This window comes from Phacochoerus africanus, chromosome 1 (assembly GCF_016906955.1).
Source record: "Phacochoerus africanus isolate WHEZ1 chromosome 1, ROS_Pafr_v1, whole genome shotgun sequence".
NCBI classification, from domain to species: domain Eukaryota; kingdom Metazoa; phylum Chordata; class Mammalia; order Artiodactyla; family Suidae; genus Phacochoerus; species Phacochoerus africanus.
This window is the reverse complement of record NC_062544.1, coordinates 243,069,385-243,091,738: the sequence shown is the minus strand read 5'-3', so window position 1 is coordinate 243,091,738 and position 22,354 is coordinate 243,069,385. Positions and strand designations below refer to the sequence as shown.

Here is a 22,354-nt window from a genome sequence, read left to right as displayed (position 1 = left end):
CCACTGTCCCTGTCTTTCACATGTCCAAGTATTCACAAGGCCTTTCAGTTTTACTTCTTAGCATTTCTTCTGTCCATTCCTTCCTGTCAACTATTGTTTCTTTCACTTTCATTTTAATTCCATCAACTCTCCCTTGGGCTAATTTAATAACATTTTGACAAATCTCCTTGCTTTAGTCTTCCATCCCTTCAAATATTCCAAACTACTAGAAAATATTATTTTTAAACAAAACAAAACCTTAATCATATTTCCACTTCTTTTTCCCAAAGTCTTTCAGAATCCAACTCCTATTTGCCAAAATCATAAGGATCATTCCAAGGACATCCAAAGTCCAGCCCTGGCCTCTTTCTCCCTCTTCAATTGTAACTATATTAGGCTCTCTCAAACAGTCCTAATACTAGTTATACCAACAACACACTTGTAAGTTTGGACCTTCTTGATTTTTAAAACTTTAATTATTCATTTTTTGCATGAATTTCAAAATATATAAAAGATATTAGGAACAAGAAATTTAAAATGAAATTCTGAAAGGTTTTCTCTATTATCTTAATCTATTTTGTAAACTCTAAACTTTATTTCTCAGGTGATTTGTTAATATATGTTCTGTGCTTTAAAGGATGAGCCATGGAGGACACTCCATAATGTCAGGTCTTGGTCTATTAGGGCAGCCTCTGAGAGCAATTCATAGCACAGGAGGCCCTGTGGCCTGCCAGGAAGTCTGTTATCAAAATAACTGTCTAAGTCTTTTCTAGGCCAGAAGGGGAAAATGCTCCCTGAGGCTGGAGAAACAAAGGACAGTTAGAGTTACTGAGAAAGTACTTGTCAAGCAAGAAAGGCAGAGAGCATGAAAGGATTGAGAGAAATGAAGTAAGGATCTAATATATAGATGCATGGAAAGTCAGACAAAATATAATTCCATAGTCATAGCATTTTCACTTTGATGTTTCCTCGTATTTTTAAATCAGTAAGAGGATTTTTTTTTTAACTACTGAAAAGGTACTGAAAGACTAACACATTCAATAAACATTTGTTACATACTTTAAAAATTTCAAAACATAAGACATAAATCAAATTTGTGGGTAATTTGAATGCACATCATTAAGGATTTCACTTTTCTTGGTCATTAAATATTTAATCAAATACCTTGAGTAAAAACAGTATCTTCCAGTTTCATTCTTTTTTTTTTTGTCTTTTTGCCATTTCTTGGACTCCCATGGCATATGGAGGTCCCCAGGCTAGGGGTCCAATCAGAGCTGTAGCCACTGGCCTACGCCAGAGCCACAGCAATACGGGATCCGAGCCGCATCTGCAACCTACACCACAGCTCATGGCAACGCCGGATCCTTAACCCACTGAACAAGGCCAGGGATTGAACCTGCAACCTCGTGGTTCCTAGTTGGATTCGTTAACCACTGAGCCACAACAGGAGCTCCAAGTTTCATTCTTAAATACAGTAAAATATTGTCTTTATATTTTTATATTGATATACAGTGACAGTGATTGAGATGAAAGTGTAAAAGTTGAATTTATTTTTGCTCTAAGGCTAACAATGTGAAACATGGTTTCTTCATTTCTGGAATAATTGGCCACTTAATAAAGTCATTATTCTCTCACTCTTATTTCGAATAGAACAAATATTATGTTGAGATGCAGTAGGAAAGAGACTTTTCCTTTTTCAGATGCCCTGCTCAGGTCCCCACTTCTGGGTGGATGGAGACAAGATGCTCACCTCCAGATATTCTTGCTCTGTTTTCTATCTCTACTTTTTCATCTCATCTCTTTGCTTTTTTCTTTATATTTTCTAAACTTCTCTTGCATGGAAAAACCATTCTGGTTCCTTACTTTTCCATCTCACAACCGTTTTGCAGAGGCCACAGTTTTGCAGAGGCCAGAAAGGTAGACATTGCAAAGATGAATTTATTAACTTCTAGCAGACTGTTGTAGTCTGTATTTGTTCTCATTATAGAAAATAACTCTAAATACTTGTTTTTCAATGCTGTATTTTTTAAATTAAAATGATCTTTACGTTGTAGAATAGACATCTGTCTGTAATGAAATCCATTTCCCCAGTACAGATCACTGATGTTAAGATGTCACCTGAGTTTCATGAAGTTTTCTAAACATAAATACTTGGATTTTTATCTCATCCAAGGTTCTTTTACCAAATTACCTGGAAGAGTTTCTTTCAAGGAAGAAATATCAAGTGGTTATTCTCCTGATGCTAAAGAATTGAGTTAACACTTGCTGCCAGGGTGAATCTATTCTTGGCATCTATAGTTGAAACTCAGAATTGTCCCATTTTAATATCATCTACTTGTACACAATAGACCAATTACCACAGTCATCCATAATTGGAAAGAGAGCATTCATAATTATCTCTACAATGTTATGCCTTTTGAGAAAGGTTTATTAATTTGCTTTAATCTATTCATTTATTGTTTTACTTTTCCCTCCAAAATTATGACAGTGCTTAGTCTCTTCATGTTTCTCTTTTTTATTTCTAATGAGTGTTTAATTAAAAATAATAGCCTCAAACAAAGAAAAAGCCGTTTATTTGTGTGTGAGATATTTTTTCTTCATGGTAGTTAGTGTTACTGGATGATTTTTGACTCAAATACCCTAAGCCTAGGCTGTTCATGTTTTCACTTGTGTTTTTAGTGTGCTTTCCTTATTCATGTGGTTTTTGCCCTTTAACTCTTGACCTACTCAGCTATAGCATACTTGTATAATTCTAAGAATTAGTTATTCTGTGAGTTTTATTGAGGATTTTTCTCCATTGATGAAAATAGTTAAGTATTTTTTGGAATTTTCCAAGGTAAATCATGTTCATACTCTATGATACAGAAATGTGGAGCTACAAATGCTTACTTTTCAAGTCTTGACTATCTGTAGAACTGCATTTTGAGAAACGTTTATTCCTTCCCAATGGGAAGAGAGATGGGTGGCTGTCCATTTTGCTACGGGTTTTTATTAGGTAATACAAGTTTTCATAGTATAAGCATTCCCTTCCACTTCTGAAGTGATTTTCAAGTCACGTGGTACTGTCTTGAATCAGTAACATGGGATTCTTGCAAAGGTTATAGCCTGAGCTCTGTGTTCTATTTGTCAAATTTAGCACTACGTAAAAAATAATGCTTGGAAGGCTGCACAAAACTGTGCATTCTATTCATTCTCTTAGTTAAAACACATGCCACCTTTGGATCAAGCTAGACCAGAATAGACTTGTGTACATGAATATAAATATTTCACTATAATATGTACATTTGGTAAGCATCAGTCACTTTTTCTTCAAAATGGGGATAATAATAACTACTTCACAGGTTTATTATGGTAATTGAATGAAATAAATCATCCAAAATATTAAGTAGGTCCTTAGAACAAAAAAAAAAAAGTGCTGAAAACGCTGACTATATTTTTTAAATACATGCCTACAATATATGACAGTAGTCAGTTATGCCTGAGGGCAGTGAGAAGGTGTCACAAAGATTTAGGGAGCACCTAAATCAGAATGTGAAGGATGAGTAGGAATTTGCCACAGAAAAAAAAAGGTAAAGGAACAGCATGTGCAAAGGCATTGAGATACAGCAAAAAAGAGAGCCTAAGGGAAGGGCCTAGTTATAAAGACAATGTAGATAAATGTACACAAGGTTGAGAGATTTAGATTTTATGGGGGAAGTGAATGTTTTTTCACCTATTACATTTTTAAAATTTTTTGTTTTCCTTAACTTTGAGTTTTAGAAATAATAGAAAAATCTAACGAGAATTATCTAAGTCCTCATTCACAGTATTATGAAAACATTAATGGAAAACAATTCTTAATTTTAAATATAAATTTAGTTCCTGAAGAAGGTGCAATAATATTGAAGAAATTGAGAATGTGTAGAATTCAAAGGATTTTAAGTATGCATGTTGCTGTATTTGAGCAATATATATCTTGATTTAATTTTCAGTTGCTTTTCTGTATATAAATTATTTTTAAGTGCTTTAAGCTAGCATTACTAAAAAGAAATCTGTTGTAGGAAGGCAATAAATTACTTTCTAATTTGTGTGTTTTGAAAATTTGTATTTGATAGTCCTCTCTAAGCAACTCACTGTAAAGTGTGTCTAATATTTTTTACCAGACTTTTTCCATTTATAGGATGAATACAAGTGATAGAGTAGGAAAAAAAAAAGTAAAAAGACCTAGATATCATCCTGACACTAATGCACTGCATGACCTTGACATAATTTTATAACTTTCCTGGGCCTCATTTCTTTATCTGATTAAATTGATTTAGTCCCTTCCCCGTGGTGAGGTTGTTAGCCTGTTTTAGGAGTATTCATCATCCATTTCCAAATATGCACAAAGTAGTTTAGTGAAGAATACAAAATTTGTTTACAAAGCTCCTATTAAGTACATTTTTGAAAGATTTCATAGGAAGGATATTGGTTTAGTAATGTAAATATAGATAAAAAGTTAAAATTTATTGTGGTGGTTCAAAGAATGAAATAACTTTTAAAAATTATGTCTATATACAAATCTGACAACTGATGTTTTTAGTACATCATTAAAGTCTGGAGATGTACCTTTTTATTTCTTCACATGTATATTCATCTTTGGTAAATTCTACAATATACTCCTTTGCAAAGGCATTTACTTAAACATCTCTAAATGATTTTATAAATTTTTCTTTGACAGAGATTAACATGGAACTAATTTTCTCATTTGTAAACTCATGTGAATAATTATGCATTTCATTAGGAAAATGTATGATTACATTTGGTAATCGTTAAAAATTAACAAACATGTTTAAACTATTGCCAGGTATTAACTTAAGAACAGGAAAATATAGTTTAAATAGGCAGTAGCCCTTTATGAATTAATATCTTCAGTTATTTGGATCAAATTTTCATTATTCTTTTTTTTTTTTTTGGTCTTTTTAAGGCTGCACCTGTGGCATATGGAGGTTCCCAGGCTAAGGGTCGAATCAGAGCTGTAGCTACTGGCCTACACCACAGCCACAGCTACACAGAACCCAAGCCGCATCTGCAACCTACACCACAGCTCACGGCAATGCCAGATCCTTAACCCACTGAGCAAGCCCAGGGATCAAACCCACATCCTCGTGGATACTATTCAGGTTGTTAACTGCTGAGCCATGATAGAACTACAAATTTTCATTACTCTTAAGGTTTATAAAGTGCATCTGAAAACCACAATAAGCTATTATTAACAATAAGAGTTAATGAGTGATTGAATAGTCACTCTTCAGTTAATATGAAAAAGACCTCTATTTGTTTATGAGTTAATATATTTCTATAGTTATAAACATAAAATATGAAATCTAAAATCTGCAGTGATTGATATAGAAAATGAAATGCGACCCCTAAGTTTGCTATTCTTCAGTGTCAGCCTTCATTTAAGAGTTTTCTACAGAATGCTATTTTCCTTCAGATGCTTCTTAGAAAATAACACTCGATGAAGAAATGTTTGGGAAATGTTGGATTCAAAAAGTGAAGCAAATTGTGCCACTTTAGTTTCAGCATCAGTCTGCCAGAGGAATCCTAATTTGAGCACTGGACTCATACATATCTCATGGGACTAGAGATATTATGCAGGATGTATTTCGGGAAATAAAGTTCTGTTTAAAACACTTTACATGAAGAAAAAAATTAAAATTAAATAAAACAAAACAAAAATGATAGCCCAGCTGGCCTCTGAGAGGAAGATGGGGGTTTCAGGGTCCCATGTTCTTCTGGGGAGGGACAGGACAGCACTGCCACATCTTCTCATAAGTTTACTTACAGCACTATTACTTTATTCTCTACATGTGTAAAAGGATCATCCTAACTGAAGCCAAAAAAAAAAAAGATTAAAAACTTGTTTTTTAGATAAACTAATAGAAGTAAAATTGTAGTTTTTATTTGTTTATTATATGATGGGTTTGAAAAACAGCTAGTTACAGATTAGAATAATTGTCCTTTTTTTATGAGGTCAGTCTGGAGGATGTAGTAATTCACATTGGAGATTGCATTGGAGAAAAGCAATCACCAATGTGAGTTACTTGCTTCCTTTAAATAAAAAGAAAAAAAAAAGGAAATCCCTATGAGTTTTCAATACAAATATCTCTATAAGTTATTGCTGCCAAGATTTTTTTCCCAATGTGTCACATAATCTTTGTATAATTTATAAATGATAACAAAGCAATCAGGCCACATTCATAAAAGCCCAGTGACACATAATTTAGTTGAATCTGAGGATTAGAATTAATTGTCTCTCTTTGTTCTAAGTTCTAAATCTTAGTAAATGATTCACTGCACGTCATTACAGCTTAATATTTGCATGAAATCACAGTTTCGCTGAAATAATTTAACAGCAATTAAAAAGCTATTTAATCGTCATGCAAATTGGTATGAGGGCCCTTGAGTAAGAAGGGTGTCTGCCTTTTTTTTTTTTTTAAGTCTCTCTAGGCGGACAGTCATATCCTTGCATAACACAGTTGACAACATTCTTCCTGTTCTTGGAAATATAAGTGAATAATAATTCATGTTTTCCATTATAAATAAGAGAAAACAGCAACAATATGAATGTATCATTCTTTAGGAAGACATTATTTTGATAAAGATAATGAATCTTTATCTCCTAAGCATGAACTAGGTTGGAGGTAACAAATATGCTTATTTCTGTTGCTCCAGTTTATAATCCCTTCCATATTTTCCTTTCTGAAGGCAGATGTAACATTTTTGGAACATGAAATGGCATAAAGCAAGGTATGCAGAAACCTTTTAGAAAAACTATCCCATTTCTAGGTCTAGCTTTAGGTGGTGTACGTATAGATGGCTCAGATTTCTACCCATCTGTTTGCTGATATCAGGATCCAGCAAAATGAAAAAGGCAAATATAATGCTTCTTATCTCAAACCTAACATACGGTCGTATGGATCTGTGAGTGATATTATTCTGCTCTAACACCGTATAATAGATCTTGCTACTGAGTCCTCTATGCTCAGACCATTTCCCACACTGCAGCCAGAAGGCTCTTTTTTGAAACACATCACTTCCATACATTGTAATCTGTCCGTTTCTTCCTGTTATAAGTAGGGAAATATCTAGACCCATTCCAAGAAGTTTAGCAGTCTTGCATTATCCAGCTCCTTCCTATTACTTAAAACCTGCTTCTTGCTTACTCCTTTTGCATTCTAGCCATAGTGATTTTCTTCCAGTACCATGACTATTTTAAAATCATTTTTGCCTAAAGAACCACACATCTTCTACCTCTAATATTCTTCTTACTCTTTGGTACATCTTCCACATCACCTGCATGAGGTTTGCTCAGAATGTTTCTCAGATGGGCCCCCCAGTACTTTTTACTTCAGCTCCTTTCCTTTGGATTTCTGTAATTGCACTTATTGTAATTTGAATTTTATTATTATGTTTGTGTGTGTATTTGTGTTTATCTAACTATTCAGCTAAAATATCAAATAGCAAGAAAGCAAAAATAATGCCTGTCACATTCAGGCTGAAGGCCAAAATCTAGCAGATTATCTGGCACATGTAGTAGTCACTGAAAAATAATTATTTAAGGGAAGAATGACTATATCTTGAAATCCAAAAGGGGCCTTTGTCAAAACTTGAATTTTTTTTCTATGGATAAAATTCACAAATATTTCTTTTTCTCTTTCTAAGCAAATATTATTGATAGCTAAATTTTTTTAAAAAAATTAGATTTTTTAAAAATAGGCTTTTAAAATACGGCACAAATGTTATTTAATTATTCACGCAATTAGTTATTTTTCAAAATATTATAAGAACAGTCTCTTACAGGAAGGATTCTGTGGTATTTCACAATATAGGATATAGTATAGTGCCTGGCATCTCGTACACCTTCAGTTAGTATTTGTTTAGTGAATGATATGAAAATGAAGTTGTAAGGACTCAGAAAAGTGTAAAAGATATTGACACAATTTAAAGAAAGGACTGGAATAGTTAAAAGGTATTAAGTACTCTATGCAGAGTGATACATATAGAAAAATAATGAGAAAGAAACCTGAAGGCAGATACTCATCGCACCATCCATGACCAATATGGTTTATGCAGAGTCTTGACGCCAAAAAAAGAAGATTCTGTGGGTCTCTTTATAAGCTTTTAAGGACACACATACGTATGTTTAGTAAAGTTAATATAAATGAATGTCTAAATGCCATAGCTTATGTATACCCTCTTTTATCCCTTCCATATATATTTTTTATCCAATAAAATTGGCAGGACCTAGTAAAAGCTTTTATATTGCCTCCAGGTTCCTTCCCTCTTCCTCTTCTTCCAAATTTTCCACCCCAAGTGTGACCATTTATTCTCAGCCTGTGAAAAAAGACCCTTAGAGAGATTGTCCAAAAATCAATGGTGGAGTTCCTGTTATGGCTCAGCAGAAACAAACCCAGCTAGTATCTGTGAGGGTGCAGTTTTGACCCCTGGCAATGCTTACACTCAGTAGGCTAAGGATACATGTTGCCATGAACTGTGGTGTAGGTCACAGACTGGGCTCGGGTCTGGCATTGCTGTTGCTGTGGTATAGGCCGGAAGCTGTAGCTCTAATTCATCCCCTAGCCTGGAAACTTCTGTATGCTGCATTTGTGGCCCTAAAGGAAAAAAAAAAAAAAGAATGGGAGCTTTAATTACACATCAAGCATGGTTTGAAAATTCAAAGACCGAACACAGTATATTTTATACATAACACGTATATATTATTTTTCAAAGTTTTAAAATGATGATGTAATTATTAAGATGTAATTAAAACCACATAATTTAAAAATGTTTGGTTATATGTTTTCAGTCATTTAAAAAGTATAATTACTGTATCTTTTGGAGATCTGTGGCTTTCAATTTGATGTATGAAAGTTATAGACCATTATAACCCCTAAGACTCCTCTCTTACTAGACTTAACTCAGATATTTTTAACCATGTTCCTTTATGGTTTCCATCAGAAGAAAGATATCAAAGTAATACACAAGACCAGCAAGTGTTTATTGATGACATTTTCAAGTTAGCACCATAATTCATTGTCCTATACATGTATTTTTGTTTTTGAATTGCTTTCTCTAGGGCCACCTTCAGCTCCTAGGAATGTGGTTTTTAACATCAATGAAACAGCTCTTATTTTGGAATGGAGCCCGCCAAGTGACACAGGAGGGAGAAAAGATCTCACATACAGTGTAATCTGTAAGAAATGTGGCTTAGACACCAACCAGTGTGAGGACTGTGGTGGAGGACTCCGCTTCATCCCAAGACATACTGGCCTAATCAACAATTCCGTGATAGTACTTGACTTCGTGTCTCACGTGAATTACACCTTTGAAATAGAAGCCATGAATGGAGTTTCTGAGTTGAGTTTTTCTCCAAAGCCATTCACAGCTATTACAGTGACCACGGATCAAGACGGTAAGTTCCAGTGCTGTTTTTTTCAAAACAGTCCAATAATCTGCTTTTGATGCTTAATATCCCTGATAGACCTATCTTCACTGAGATACAATTGTATATTCTATATATAATAGGGGTGATTTTCTGGTTGTCATTATTGTTTCTCAAGGTACCGAAAGGTATTTTTGATATTACTTCCTAACAGTTTGATCAGTTAGATATAATGCTTCTCTTTAATGACTATGCATTTACATTTTTAAAACAACCCAGTGCTAATATATCTTGAGCAAGTCCATATTACTTACCAACAAACATTAAACAGAAATAAAATGTTGCTAAATGAAGAGAGATTCAATTGCTGTACTTATGCATTCATCTCTTTTCTATGTCAAATAAGCAAATAGTGAGAATTTATGCTAATTATAATCCATATCTGTATGTAAAAACAATGCTGTCAACATAACTAACCATGATCTTCTTCTAAAAGAAATAGCAAAAAAATCTGGAAATGTGTCTAAATGCTGTTATTTAGGTACAGTTTTTTTATAAAATGGAAACTGTCTTTTTAAACTCCAACCGCTTTCAGCTAAATGTTCTCTTTATAACACTGTAGATTTTTATTGCAATGTATTTAGGTGCGAATAGTCTTGTAATTTTTATGTATTCTCTTTAATTCCCATATAACATAATTTATCACAGACCATGATATAGGAAGAGCTTCAGAGATTTTAAAAACTCCCTTTGAGAAGTATTCATAAATTATGTGGATCCACAGTGATTGTCTTATTGCAGAAAGTGTTATTTTATGTGAACACATATAGACGAGACAGATTTATACAGACAAAACTATTCTTTTACACTATATTTATTTTCCAGATCTGCCATAACAAATGCCACAGACTAGGTGGCTTAAACAACAGAAATTTAATTTCTTATTGTTCTATAGGCTAGAAGTCTAAGATTAAGGTATCAGCAGAGTCAATTTCATTCTAAAACCTTTATCCTTGGCTTCTAGAGAGCTCTTTTTTCCCTGTGTCTTCACATGTTCTTTCCTCTGTGCATGTCTGTTTCTGACTCTCCTCTTATACGGATACCATTAAGACAGATTAAATCTCAGCCATATGACATTATTTTACCTTAATTTCATCTTTAAAGGGCCATCTCCAAATCCAGTCACATTCTAAACTACTGAAGTAGGACTTCAACATATGGATTTTAGGAGATTCAATTCAGCTTGTTCTCTTCATTAAGATAGTGTATGGTGATATTTAATATAGAAGTATATTGAAAATGTTGGACTACTACTCAGCAATATAAAGGAACACACTGATGCACACAACTTGAATGAACTTTAAAGGCACTATACTGAATTAAAAAAGTATTAAAATAGTGTATATTATATAATTCATTTATTGTAACATTATTGGAATAACAGTTTTAAAGATGGGAAATAGATTCTTGGCGGCCAAGGGTCAGGGATTAGGGAGAGAGGGAAGCGGCTGTGAAGGGGTAGCAAGAAGAAGCTTTGTAATGATAATACCTTTACATATCTTGATTTTGGTGGTAATTACATGAAGTTATATGTGTGATAAATTCCAGAGACTTATACACACACACACACACGCACACACACACACACACCCTGTGGGTTTTACCAAAGTCAATATCCTGGTTTTGATGTTGCACTATAGTTACACAAGTATTTTTTAAACTGTTTTTCTAACTTAGCAAAAGGGCAGAATATGAACTATTTCCCATCTTGAAAGTGAGATAATTTGTTCAAAGTATATTGCTATAAGAACAAAATTATATTAAGAATGAAATAGCATATAGTATCGATACATTGAGACTATATATTCTGGAGGGGGTTGTATTATTTTTAATTTTTTTTTCTTTTCACAATCACACCTGTGATATATGGAAGTTCCCAGGGTAGGGGTCTAGGGGTCAAATCAGAGCTACAGCCGCAGCCACAGCAACGCCAGATCCAAGCCTCATCTGCAACCCACGCCACAGCTTGCCACAATGCCAGATTCTTAATTCACTATGTGAGGCCAAGGATCAAACCCACATCCTCAGACACTACATTGGGTTCTTACCACTGGCCACAGTGGGAGCTTCCAGAGATGGTACTGTTAAAAAATCATCCCTAATATATTTATATTTGAGAATATTAAGAAACAATTATTATTCATTTAATTGAACTTTTAGATATAAATTATAATAAAAAATAAAAATACATTTAAAGTTCACTTGAAAAGTATAATAAGAGCCTAAACTGAGCTAAAATATTGCCACATATATACTTTATAAAATATTATGACTAATCTTATATGAATGAGCCATTATCTTCGTGTTACAATTTTAAGAGAAAACAAGAAGGCCTTCTTTTCTTCTGCCTAAAATTATGATGTTCAAAAACCAAATCTTCTAAAGTGAAAATATGACAGTCCAGGGTAACATTATGAAATAATTCAATCTGTGCATGTATCTGGTACTCTTTTCATATCAGAAGAGGGCAGATTTTAGTGTTGAGTGAAAAAGAAGCTTATAGAAACTGGAGCATCCCAGAACCAAACTTGAGCTGTCATCAATTTGTGCCGGCCTTATTAATAAGATAACAGTTTTACTACTGCAAATAGAGGGAGGGATTTCCCATCATTCCACCTAAATATCCTCAGAAATTCTCTTTAAAGAGACTCGAGTCACTCTCTAAAGTGACATGATAACATATTACAATGTTGTTGGACTGAGAAGACCAGAGTAAATTATGTCTCATTATCCCATAAGTTATGTATCATTGTCTTCATACTAAAGTACTAAAGTGACATGAGCTACTCATAAGTCTTTAATTTATTCAACACATAACTGTATAGTGGTGAGTAAGCCCTTGTGAATTTTATACTCTGGTGGGAAAGCAGATAACAAACAAATACTTTCACAAATACGTGATAGTGCTATTCTAAGTCCCACCAAGGAGAAGTACAGGGTGCTCTGAGAGCATGTATTCTTCATCTGGAGGATAAGGATTGGTCTTCCTGAGGAAGCAGTAGTAAAATTAAATTCTCTTCTGAGAGATGAGTAAAATGTGAGTAGGCAGGCCAAATGAAACTGAAAGAAAGAAAAGAATGCTGAGTAAAAAGAACTAAGCAAAGATTGAGCAATATTAGGTGCTCATGAGTAATATACTGAGAGCATCTAAGAAGTTGGTATATTGCAGAGGTACAGAAAGTTTGAGGGAAGGAATTGAAGACTTTAATAGGAAATAAAAAAAGACAAAAAACTATGGACTATTGCATTAATTACATTTTTACTACTCTTTGTGTAAACAGTGTGGAACATAAGGATAAAGAGGAAGTTTGTGTCAAATTGCCTTTTCTTTCATGTAGTTCATTATATGTATATATCTTTTCTCATACTTAAGAAATATTAAGAAAGCCACATTAAACAACCTTTACTTGTTTGCTCTCTGTTTACAATTAAAGAAAGGTTAAAATTTTTTTTTTCCAAATTACTTACAACCACTTAGCTGTAGTTAGGAGAATCATTTCTTGATTATCCTGCTTCTAGTTGTATAAATAAGATTATAGATTTAAGACTATGACTCTCATAATTAGAAATCTTTGCAATAAACCTTAATTAAGTGACTTCTACAATCCCTAAAAACTATATTTGCAAGCTTCTATTTTCATAGTTGACTTAAATGATCTTTAAAGGTGGTTCATTTATAGAGCAAAACAAGAAAGCAATATCTAGAAAACATTTGATTTTAATCTTCAGTGCATGATAGAAAAACTAAGATGTGAAGTTTAGTAAAAGGAATTATTCAGGTCATAGACAGAAAAGGAAAATGTTAATCATGGATAGTCAGGCTGAAACAAATTGTGTTTGTAGATATCCTGACAAAATCAAAAACCTCTAGGGGCCATCTTCAAAGTGAAAGACATGCTAAATTACAAACCAATTCTGCTGATATTTGCTAAAGGGTCTTTAAAGGAATTATTGTCAGAAGCAGTTTGTCCAGTTCTTTGGTTTCCTAAAATTTGCCATTGGGTGACTGTTCTGTAGAGGTCTTGCCTTAGACTTACATTTTGATTTCAGATTTCATATACTTGCCCAGGCAGCAGTGATTAATTTAACCGACTTTGAAAATAGATTTTAATCAACAAAAGGCTCCATATATTTATAAACTTGGGAGGTGATTTACAATTCACCGCTTTCTGAAAATATCAACATTTTTCACGTTACTAAAGTAGGTAATTAGTGACATGGTAAACATTCATTCATCTTTATATTTTAATTTATTTTATGTCTAGATATCGCTCATAAAACTTACCATGTTTTCAGAATTCTTGACAGCGAATATTCTTTTTTCTTAAAACTGCACAAGTCTATGCAAAGTAAAAGAAATTGGCATAAAAGTTTTAAGCGCTTGCTAAAAATACACCAACTTCAAGCCAGTGGCATGATAAGTTAAAAATTTTTAAAATCAGTAACCAAAATTTAAGCCAAGGGTGATGCTATTTGTATTTTTCATATTTTAAAACATAAGAAAATTACCTAGTCAAAAGCCACAGACACCTTATATTGATGGATAAAATTTTCCTGTCTCCTAGGAAAAGTGTTTTTTCTTCTGAAAGTGCATTGAATATTTTATGTAGGGAAGATAATTGAAATGTCAGTCTAGTTAATCATAACTAAATACCTTTATAGTCCAACCAAATATTAAATTATAATAATGAGTCTGGATGATAGTAAACTTTGTGTTTACTCCTGAGAAACATCAAATTATTCCCAGGTCTAGTGTTTTTTTGTGGTATGCATCTTTTGAATAAATGAATGGTATAGAAAAAGCTCTTAGACCTTATCAATGGGTGTCCTGAAGTTGGTCAGTGGCTCAGCTTTTTATCAAAAAACGTAGAAATTAAATTGCTCCCAATCATACATGCACAAGAGCATACAAGTTTCTCTCTGGACCATAAAAATATTTTTAATAGTTGGCTTTCCTGACCAATACGTAAGTGTCTTGAGAACAAGGATGATGTGTTGGCTAAGAATATCCTCAACCTATATTGTCTGTAACCTCATAAATCTCTGTTATCTGCATTAACAGAAATTGGAGATAGTTTCAGCTAGTCTTTCATTATTTTTTATTTCATTCACTCAAAATATTTATTGAATATCTACTGTCTAACTGAAGCTTCTCTATGTGCTGGGAATATAGCAATAAAGGAGAAATACAAACCTTTTAATAGTGTCCCTTCCTTCATGGACATTATATTTTAGTGTCCATTATGTTTTAGTGCTTAGTGAAAAAAACAGCATAGTAAGAGATTTGGAAGTAATGGGGAGAGCATGTTACTTAGGGAAACCAAAAACACTTCTCTTGATAACATAGCACTTGAGCAAATCATGAATTGAAGAGAAAACCCTGTGAATATATAGAATAATGGTCCAGGCAATGGGAATTAAAAGGGCGAAGTCTTAAATTTAACCAAGATTTTGTCTAAAAAGTAACTGGAAAGTATTAGTGCATATATATTCTTTAGCGTATATTAAAGTTCATGCTCACTAAACCTTCTAGCGCTGCCCTTATAGAATGTTTAACAAAAGGTTTTAATCAACACTAAACCAATCATGGCTTTTTTTGGTGATCATACATTGCTAGAGAAATGTGTTTAATCTTAGGGACTTGATATTAAACATTTGGCTTTTAGATTCATCAGCTGTTTCTCTGAGAAATTCTCATTTGTGGATTTTTTTTTCAGGAAAGGTGACTAAGTGTTTTTAAGATCTTATTGCTATGTTGATGCCTGTGCTACTACATTAACAATTTAAATGGAATTTCTTCACATCAATTGAAAAAATAGTAATAGTGATAGAGATTATTTAGTGAAATATTTTAAATCATATAAAAGTAAACCTGGTTAGCAATGAAGATAAGTGCATATGATCACATTTTGTGTAATCTATACCTATCATATGATAAAAGACTCTACTGTATGGTTGAGTAAATGTCTGTCAAATTGTTTGCTCATTTTCAATGCAATTCTTTGTTTTGAAAATGGAAGCCAATTTAATTTAATTAACTAAACTCTTCCTGAATAACAGATTGACTGATTTGGATAACTGACTCAAATAGGTTACTCTTAAAAACTAGGTTTTCATTGGGGAGTGGATGTTTTCTAAAATTCCCTTTTTCTTCAAAGTAAATATTAACAAAGATTTTTAAAAATTAATGTGTAAGAATAAAACTAAAAGATTTTCAAGGTTGATAGTTTATTCTGATCATTATTTAAAATGTGAAATGTCTTAATACTTAATAAATAGTTTGTAAAGATTGAAAAATAATTGCTGACCTTTTAATCAGACTGAAATTACATATAGCATCTTTAGATTAAGTAGATTTTTTTTCTTCCATGTATTCCTCAGCACTTTTCTATTTGGTTTGGATTCTAAAACAGTCAGTTCCAGCTACATAATTTGAGATGCCCAGTGAAAAATGAAACTGCAGGACCCTTTGTTCAAAAAGCAGGAAAAAAGGGCCATTAAAGGTACTAAAATATAAACCTTTTTCCTTCTGCAATCTCTCTCTCTCAGCTTGTCATGGTGCTTTTTTAATTGCCATTTAATGTCCTTCTAAGTAAAGAGTAATTTTCAAGTTATTAGCATAAACTGTACCACTCATCTTTTTATTTACTCAATGCTTCTTTTAATTGTAAATATAAGAACATTTAAATCATAAGTGGAATCATCAAAATTACACAATTCTTTTCCTATAGTCCCTCACCACTCCTTATCCCAAGTCCTTGAGGATGTCTCAAGCCGACCAGAACAGACAAAGGTAAGACAGACTCAGAAAGGTTGGAAGGTGGAAGAGAGGATGTCCTCACGCACTGATCTAGTCCAGAGGCCCTCCCTCTACACAGGGATACTTGAAGGGAGATTTAAGACAACTTCCATGTGTTCAGAGCCTTCCCAACCTACACTGGGATAACCCAAAGGGTCTTTAAACCTCCTTCCCAGAAACTATTTGCTACCTGGATGGGATGGATGAGAATTTTGTCCCCAGTAAGATGGGGCTTCTGCAGAACAGAGACAGGTAACTCTCTCTCTCCCTCTCTCTCTCTCTCTCTCTCACACACACACACACACACACAGACACACACACACACCTCTATAGTCCCCATTGCTAGAGAGCCCAACTTAGATTCTTCTGTGCACATGCTCAAATCCCCACTGGAGACAGAAGACAACCCAGGAATATGGTCCTCCCTCCTCAGAAGTTAACACAGTCACTTAACCCAGGTGGAGAGTGCCCTCCCTGCTCTGGAAGAGCATAGTGGAGAGAAGGGGAAAAGTAGGAAAAACACATTCCAAAGGATATGAAGAGAGAGGGTGACCAGAAGCTAGACCTTGCCTAGAACCAGGGCTTTAAGTTCCCATGCTCCATTGTCGCATCAAACTTCACTTACAAAACATGAGTTAACATGAGTTAAACTTAAAATTATTAAGTTTTCCAGAGTTCCCGTTGTGGTGCAGCAGAAACAAATCTGACTAGGAACCATGAAGTTGAGGGTTTGATCCCTGGCCTCACTCAGTGGGTTAAGGATCTGGAGTTGCCGTGAGCTGTGGTGTAAGTTGCAGACGCGGCTCTGATCTGGCATTGCTGTGGCTGTGGTGTAGGCTGGCAGCAACAGCTCCGATTAGACCCCTACCCTGGGAACCTCCATATGCCGTGGGTGCAGCCATAAAAAGACAAAAGACAAAAAAAAAAAAAAGAATTTCAAGATGGCAGCAGCTGAGCGGGGTCAGAGTGCCATGCGACTATGTAAGTAACACACTCATGAAACCAATCCTAAAACATTTTACTAAATGGCGGTGTCATTGTTTTTCCCATTTATCTCTGTGTGCTAGCAACAAACAACCATAGTCAGTAACTATGATGTGCCACGTCCTGCTTTTCACATAGAGTGAAAACTACATGCATGTTTGACCGTTTGAGATTCTATGTCTACTATGGAGCAGTCAATAGACAGTCTTTCATTTTTAAAGATTTAGAAGTAAGAGCTTGGCTAAATAAAAGAACTCTAAATTAATCATATGATCTGATTCAATATATGTTTTCAAGAACTGAGTGCCTGAAATATTACTTTGTACGTAAATCCTTAAAATATGTATAAAGTAATAAATAATTAAATAGGAATATGGCAGGTGGTTAAGTGTTGATATTTCACTTTTCTATTTTTATGAAAGAGAAACTAGTTGTTTGACCATATGCTTATCCTGTTAGACAGTGAAGAAAGCTTTTAGTAATACAAGATTAAAAACATAAAAATTTGAAAGGAATTTCCCTAATTTGCCTAGTGCTATTCTAATTATTTTGAAATTCCAATAGACCTAAGAGTAGATATCATTGCTACTGATAACTTTGTTCTCTGCTCTGTATTGTTATATTGTGTCACTTCCATGTTGTGCCCTAAGATAGAAAAGTTTTTTTTTTCCTTCAAAGTAATTATGACATGACTCATTAAATTTCTTGTATTCATTCTTTCAAATTGTTATCCAGCTTACATATCTCTTAAGTAATCTTTCATTAAAGGATAAAAATAATATTCGAAGGATGATAAATATATCTGTAATGTGTGAATAGAAATGCACTTTTCATTCCATTTTGTTTTGTCTTTAAAAAGCTTATTTTACCTCTACTGAACCACTAAGTCTCTAAAATATGACTACCTTTTACTTTATAATGCCTCTGTGAATTGATACCCTTCCCTTTTTTTACTTCCTATTTCAAGGCTTTTTAATATAGTGAATGATTGACTACTTTCTATGGCTTTAGATTGTATTTTGATAAGTTTATTTGATACTGATGTCCTATCTCATAATTCTATATTTTTAAGTTTTTTATTACTCTTAAAAAAGATAAATGCATTGATCAGTTGAGGATATGAATTGCACATTTATATTCCTAGAAATTGGGAATAGGTCCTCATTCTATTTTTATGAGAATAAATATTTAATGTGCTGAACAGTTTAATATTTAAAATGTTCAACTACTGTTTTTATTTAGCTGTGTTACAAAATGTGAAATACTTGTTTTAAGAGCAAAACAATTAAACTCTATTTGAAGTGCTATTTAATTATATATTTAAGGATAAATGACATATAAAATTATGTCCTAAAATAAACTATTTTCCACCATCGAATTGTATTAACCTAACTGCTACCAGCTCATATTAGTTATATGTTTATAAGGTGACACTTTTCTTAAACAATCTCAAGAGAAAGTAGAATTCAGCTACAAGACATCAAGCAAGATGCACCTATAAATGTTATAAATAACATTAATAGATAAATATATTTTAATATTATAAATAAATGTTATTTTATTCCCTTTCAAAGATCTCTAAGAAAGAATTCCAATTATCTTCTATCTTTTAACTAACTCTTTTAGGGTGATCTTCCATATATTTCACCAAAAATCTTCCTTCTGGCTATTATCCTATTTAAGAAAAGAATACAAAAAATAAATCACACTTCAAGAAATAGAAGGTCTCTGTCTTTGTATCATTACTCTTCATAGACAGGAAGACCCTCAGTGGAACATTCTAGTTTAGATCATTCCTACTTATTTCTTTTTTTTTTTTTAGAAAAAAAAATTGATTGTTAATATAAGGTAATTTTACTCTAATTTTACCAATAAAAGAAGACTCCATAATGAAAGATGAAATGCGAAAAGTAGCCTAATGACATTAAATTCTGATAGAACTGTTTTTATGATACATCCTTGGTACATCCATTTTCTTTACACATGTAGAATTAGATTAAGTTTTAATGATCTTTCAAGGTGGAAATCCTTTTTCTTGTATTTTGCTCTAGAACTAAATATCTTTCTCTAAACTATTTTCTACAGATGTTCCATTTTTTTCATTTCCTTTATTAATTTGAATTTTATTTTTTACTTCCATAAAATTTATTTTCCCCGTTGTGGTGGCTCCCAATCTCAGAGGAGGGAATGAAGTCATACACTTGCCTTCATGTGACTTTTCCATCCAGTGTAACTTGTCATGATGTCATAAGCACCATAGGCAGAGCATAGGGAGAGTTATCATTTGTTTAACATAAATTTGGTGAATAGGGATTTACTTGCTTTTGTACAGCCAACTGTAATTTTTTGTTGTTAAAGTATAATTGATGTAAAATCATGTATGTTACAGGTATGCAATACAGTGATTCACAATTTTAAAAGTTATTCTCCATTTATAGTTATGATCAAATATTGGCTATATTCTCTGTGCTGTACAATATATTCTTGTAGCTTATTTTATACATAATAGTTTGTACCTTTTACTCCCCTACCCCTATATTGCTTCTCTTCTCTTCCCTCTCCCCACTGGTAACCACCAATTTGTTCTCTGTATCTTTAAGCCTCTTTATTTTTTCTTATATGCATTAGTTTGTTATTTTGTTTTTAGTTTCTACATATAAGTGACATACAGTATTTGTATTTCTCTGTTTGACTTATTTCACTTACCATAATATCCTTTAAGTCCATCCATGTTTTTACAAATGGCAAAATTTCATTCTTTTTATGGCTAAGTACTATTCCATTATGTGTATGTTTGCATATGTATATACACACACATGTGTACCACATCTTTATCCATTCATCTGTTGATGGACATTTAGGTTGCTTCTATATTTTGGCAATTGTAAATAACACTGCTATGAATATTGGGATGAATGTATCTTTTTAAATTAGTGTTTTTGTTTCTGTCTTACTCAAGATTAGAAGTGATAGATCATATGGTAGTCCTGTATTTAGTTTTTAGAGAAACCTCTGTATTGTTTTCCACAGCAGCTGCACAAATTTACATTTCCACAAATAGTAAATGAGTGTTCTCTTTTCTCTAAATCCTTGCCAACATTTTTCATTTGTGTGCTTTTGGAGGATAGTGATTCTGACAGGTGTGAAGTGATATCTCACTGTAGTTTTGATTTGGATTATCCTGACGATTAGTGATGTTAAGCATTATTTTATGTGCCCATTGGCCATCTGCATTTCCTCTTTGGAAAAATGTCTATCAGGTCTTCTACCCATTTTTTAATTGTGTCGTTTGTTTTCTTAATGTTAAATTGTATGGACTGTTTATGTCTTTGTATATTAAACCATAACTCTAATTTTAGGGCTAAAATATGCTAAAAATGTTTTGGTTAATTATTGAATAACTAAGAAGAGTAAATAAGTTTAGGATTCAAAACAACCAAGCAAAACTCAAATTCTACATTGTCTAAACTTAGCACATAATTGTGGCAAACAGATGGTATTGCTGAACTGGATTTGGTATAAAAAGTGCTTTATTTTCATATTTTTTCATTTCTCAAGAACTGATTGCTTTCCTCGTGATTCTATATCTTCACTGAAATTTCGCTTGATATTTTTTTTTTTTTGGTAAAAGTCTTAGTAAGCGTGGCATCAAGTATCCATAATACTGTCTACAAATTCATTGCATTGTGCTTGTACATTAAAAATATCATCTGTTTCTAGGATAATGAAGGTATTACATAAATGCAAAGTATAGTGATGTTCCATTTGTGTATGTTTTTTTAAATGAATTCTCATTGAAGAATATCCCATTAAAACATGAAAAATATATTTTCAAAATAAATCAGTGAATAATTAGCTCACACTTCAAGAATTAATTTATATTTCCAAGGAGAAGATAAACAGTTTCTGATTAAAGGAACAGGTAATAGCCTTTAGAAAAACTTTTAATATACAAAGAGATTTAATATAGGCTAAAGAATACATCTGAAATCAATGAGTAAAGTATACATTATTGAATAAAATATACTGAGGAAAAATTATTATTTAATATATTTCAGTGTGTTCCCTTGTGGCACAATGGGTTAAGGATTTGGCATTGTTACTGCAGTGGCATTGTTACTGCTGTGACTTGAGTTTGATCCCTGTCCCAGGAACTTCCACATGCCACAGGCATGGCCAATAAAATAAAATATTTTAAGTTAATTCTTAACTAAGAGAGTAACTTGAAACAAATCCCAATTTATTAACCATATCAATGTTAAACATCCATCTTAAGAAAAAGTAAATATAGATAAATATATGACTAAATAGAGAAGCATTTAGAACAAAAATAAATTACAAAGCAAAAGACTGGTGTTCCCGTTGTGGCTCAGTAGTTAACAAATCCGACTAGGAATCATGAGGTTGTGGGTTCGATCCCTGGCCTTGCTCAGTGGGTTAAGGATCCAGCGTTGCTGTGAGCTGTGGTGTAGGTCACAGACGTGGCTCGGATCCCAAGTTGCTGTGGCTCTGGCATAGGCCAGCGGCTACAGCTCTGATTCGACCCCTAGGCTGGGAACCTCCATATGCCGTGGGTGCAGCCCTAGAAAAGACAAAAAGAGAAAAAAAAAGAAAAAGAAAAAGAAAAAAAGACAAAGCAAAAGACAGATGAGTTTAACAGAAATTTCATACATCAAAGTCATTATAAATAAAATGAAAATAGGTAATTAGCAGGATAAAAATACTTCTGATGAATAAACCATGGTAAAAACATGTAAAGGATGAGCTGTCAATTCTCAGGAGAATTACAGTTGCCTAATATGCATTAGAAAAGAACTTTGTTCTTTCTAAAAATCAAATAAGTGAAAATTAAAAATGATGGATTTTTCTTCTAATTGAATTGGACTTGTTTTTGTTTTCATGAGGTTTTCTTTGGTAAATGGTAATGCTTATGTCTGCTTAAAGTATTATTTGGTCAAAACTCCATATTACTATAAGAAAATTTCAAAATTATATGGCAATGTGTTTCCAGCACCTTAAAATTATTGTATCCTTTAAATTCACTGCTGTATATTAATATCTAGGAAAGATAAGACATATGAAAAAAGTATATGTGTTTATAAGCATGTATTATGTATAATAAGGAA

The 22,354-nt window shown here is 33.0% G+C and overlaps 1 protein-coding gene across 1 annotated transcript in view; it reads left to right on the top strand.

Annotated features, from left to right (window-relative positions):
* The window catches only part of LOC125111271 (ephrin type-A receptor 6), a 656,452-nt gene that overhangs the window by 202,398 nt on the left and 431,700 nt on the right, over positions 1 to 22,354 (top strand). Inside the window, exon 4 of the mRNA XM_047753191.1 lies at positions 9,080 to 9,415. Within this exon, the coding sequence (XP_047609147.1) occupies positions 9,080 to 9,415 (336 nt within the window). The remainder of the gene's footprint in view (positions 1 to 9,079; positions 9,416 to 22,354) is intronic.